The 3,466-nt window shown below is 46.3% G+C and overlaps 1 protein-coding gene across 1 annotated transcript; it reads right to left on the reverse strand.

Moving 5' to 3' along the window:
• Nucleotides 1-991: 991 nt before the first annotated feature.
• On the reverse strand, nucleotides 992-3,255 carry LOC111229841 (calcitonin-1-like). The gene is made up of 3 exons (XM_022756325.1): nucleotides 3,170-3,255; nucleotides 2,042-2,176; nucleotides 992-1,181 (listed from the first exon to the last, which is right to left on the reverse strand). The coding sequence occupies exons 1-3, from the start codon at nucleotides 3,253-3,255 to the stop codon at nucleotides 992-994; spliced, it is 411 nt and encodes a 136-aa protein (XP_022612046.1).
• Nucleotides 3,256-3,466: the final 211 nt, after the last annotated feature.

A 3,466-nucleotide genomic window follows, 5' to 3' on the forward strand; every position in this document is an offset into this window, starting at 1 on the left:
ATTTCCCTGACGACCCTCACATCTGGACGCTTCTCCTCCGCCTGCCGAAGGCCTTGGCGCCGACGTTGGTGGGGACGAAGTTGCTGTTGCCCATTCCCCCCGACCTGCTGAGGAAGTCCGCCAGGCGGTGAGTCACGCAGGTTGCCGTGTTGCAGGCTCGCTTCTGTGCTGTAACGCTGCTTCAGGAGAGCAAACAATGGATTAACGCCGAGATCGGGTGTGACACGCATCTATGTTATCAACGTTCTCCTCACAGCACAGACAAAACATGATGATACAACACAGAAGTTAAAAAAATATACATCAAGCATGCAAAGTTTAGTGGTATATTTCCTGTAGTTTGTCATTTTTCTTACCTTTGGACTCGATGAGAGCTTCAGAGATAATTTCAAGTCAGCTTGTCTAAAACCCTATTTAATGTCCATTTAATGTCCATATTTGCAAATGAGTCCATGACTGTTTTAAAGCATCCCTAAGAATGAAAGTGAACTAACGCTTCCTGGTAGAAAAATACGTTTATTGAACAACAAACATGGTGTCGCATGAGTGGATCATTTATTAATGGTTCGATTAAGTGATCTCTCTCAACTCTTTAGTTTCAGGGGCTTTGAATTGCCATGAAATGGCTCCACGTACAGTACACAAAGATGGATGTCTGAACCAGATCCTGAATTACATTAATGAAAACTAAGTCTGATTGTCTGAAATGATCGGGGCAATTCATTCTCTGCCAAAAAAACAGAGGGGTGGGGGGGAGGGGTGGGGGGACTGAAAGGTTGGTTGCAGTTAAAGGCCATGTTCTTCTCATTTCAATCAAGCAGGTAAAATCAACATGCACTTGCCAGTCCCAAAATGATGAGGAAGAAACTGGGATGAGGAGAGTTAGAGGACAGGACAGGAGAAAAGGAAAGGAGAGGAAGAGGGGGAGGGGTAGGAGGAGATGTGGTAAAGGTAAAAGAGGGGCTGAGGGAGGATGAGGATGAGGAGGGGGTTAGATGCTGTCAAATGTCTCGCCGTAGCTTGCATAGCTGTCACTCTCAGGCGCACTGCGCTTCTTGCCGGGCGTTCCTGCTCCCACGTTCGTGCGAGGGAACGTCTGCAACTTGTGCAGCTCCTGAGACAGTTTGCCCAACACACAGGTGCTGAGGTTGGAGCAGCGCTTGGTTAGGGGCCTGTCCATGCTGTCGGGGAGGGGACACACAGAACACATGCAGAGAACAGGCTCATAGATATGAGAAAACATGCAGGTAACACTTTCTTTATCTCTTTTCCTTTTTCCTTTCACTCACGCTCCATTTCTCTCACATGCATTTCTTTCTCATGCCATCGCAGGTATCAAAAAGTAAATATGAAAACATTCCCCCTCCAAACACACACACAGACACACTCACACACTCACACACACACTAGTATCATGCTTTTCCTCCCTTCCCTTCATTCAAAGAACTTGTCATCCATCCCCTCATGCGCCAAAACCGCCATCCCCCACCCCCCCAGTCAATCCCCTCTTGTCGCATCGTTTACACCCACAGAACAAACAGAAACCAGTCGCTTCCCAATGTCATGCAACTTCACTTAATTGACATCATGCACACTTATTCGTTCCGTTAGGCACACACTGCTCACATGCCCGGCAGGCAGGCTGGAAATAGTCCCTTCAAACAAAGTCAAAATCAAACTCATCCATGCAGGAGCAGGGTCAAGACAGAGAATAGGGATTGTTTTTGTGTGTGTGTGTGTGTGTGTGTGTGCGTGTATTAGCATCTGTTCTTGGGAAGAATCAGTTTTTCTGTCTGTTGGTCTGCCGAGAAGTACATACCTCTACACCTGAGTGAAGTGAGGGCCCTAAAAAGACGCATCCTCAGTGGTGTCAAAGTGGAACCAGGAAATGGTTCCAGCTTAAAGTCCCTTATATTTAGGCCAAAAAAGTTGAGTTTAACCAGTTACCTTCTATCGTGTTATTAGTCAGCCTTCACTGTCTGTGTCTTCACAGGGAAAAAATGTTGAACACGGGTTAAAACAAAAGAGGAGTCATCTGTACCTGTTTCCTTCAGTCGCCTGCTGCTCCAGCTCCTCCGCCGTCATCTGCACAAACTCCTTCACGATGGCGTTGAGTAACCTTCGCGCCTCGTAGTCCGTGAGCGTGACTCGGTCTGACATGGACTCTAGACCCGGTCTGTGGTGAAGAAGGGGAGGGCGAGCAGGAGGAGGTTTAGGGGTCAGGAGGGTTGAGGGAGGACAGGCATTGAGATCAGTATTAAATCCCTCGCTATGGAATTATCACCTGCAGTTAAAAGGAGGGGGGTGTGTATGAGGGTGTTAGGGTGGGGTAGGGTGCCGGTCGACTGGCTGGATGGATAGGACGGGTCGGGGGGGAGGGGGCCGGTTGGCTGGGACGTCACCAACTCTGAGAGGGATGACGTCTGAGTTTGAGGGCCCCCGGCCAACGCGGGGGAAACAATCTGCGGAAAGTGCCCCATCTGAGAGAGAGGGGCTGATGTGCAGCCGGCTTCAGATTTATCACTAAATCGATAGCTTCATGGGAACAGTGAGGGGTGTGGCTTGAATGAGGCTTCATATAAATACATGGATCACATTTATCTCCCCAAGAAGTGAATTACACTTTTTTTGTCCTGTCTTTTTTCACTTCTTTGGTTCTTTTTTTGTTTCCATTTGCAGTTTGAGTAGTGTCATCAAATTAGATGACAGTTAAAATAAGCTAGTGAAACTTTAAATATTGATTAGGAAAATCAAATTAATAAGATATACATTATTTTACTACTTCAAAGTATGTGGTTGAAGACACATTTTCAACCTAAGAAATCCCAACTGTGCCTAAAATTTACCTCCATAAATTATTAAGATAAACAAATAATTCTGTGTGCATGCACATTGTTAGACCTGCTGTAGACTTGTACATATCTATATGTACATATCATGTATCTTGACATGTGTTTGCATCACTCTGTCCCTCTCATACACAAATCTTTCCTCAATTATTCATATTTTTCCAGCAGCACAGAAAACACATTGAGGCATCTTTTTGCCCCCGCTTGTCGACTCCTTCCCACTGGTTGCTTGTAATTCTACTGTTTGCATTTCAAGTTGCTGGAAAAATGCATGTCAGCTGAGAGTGTGCGAGTGCGAGTGCGAATGCGGAGCATCTCACCTGGCAGGGGCGGCTTGTGAGCAGTACATCTGGCAAATGACCAGGGCGTAGGCAACGAGGAAAGCAGAGATCTTCAACATAACCATGGTCCCCTACACAGCAAGAGAGACACCCCCCATCAGCTGCTTGTGCACAAGACTGCAGCCGTTCACACTCATACACCGCTAAAACAACAAGTTCTCAAGTCACTTAAAAATTCATCAACATACGTCTAAAAAAATATACTTTCAGGTGTCTGATCTGCTCGTGCTGTTGGGAGGAAGTTGCAACAAGACAAAAAAAAAAAGCTTTCTGTCA

The sequence above is a fragment of the Seriola dumerili genome, unplaced genomic scaffold (assembly GCF_002260705.1).
Source record: "Seriola dumerili isolate Sdu_G_001 unplaced genomic scaffold, Sdu_1.0 BDQW01000242.1, whole genome shotgun sequence".
In the NCBI taxonomy this organism is placed as follows: domain Eukaryota; kingdom Metazoa; phylum Chordata; class Actinopteri; order Carangiformes; family Carangidae; genus Seriola; species Seriola dumerili.

What these genes read in the sequence shown, in the direction of transcription:
- LOC111229841 (XM_022756325.1), bottom strand. Translation starts at nt 3,255, where the DNA reads ATGGTTATGTTGAAGATCTCTGCTTTCCTCGTTGCCTACGCCCTGGTC. An exon ending in TCACAAGCCGCCCCTGCCAG is followed by an intron (nt 2,177 to 3,169) that starts GTGAGATGCTCC and finishes TCTTCACCACAG; the next exon opens with ACCGGGTCTAGAGTCCATGT. An exon ending in CAGGCGACTGAAGGAAACAG is followed by an intron (nt 1,182 to 2,041) that starts GTACAGATGACT and finishes CCTCCCCGACAG; the next exon opens with CATGGACAGGCCCCTAACCA.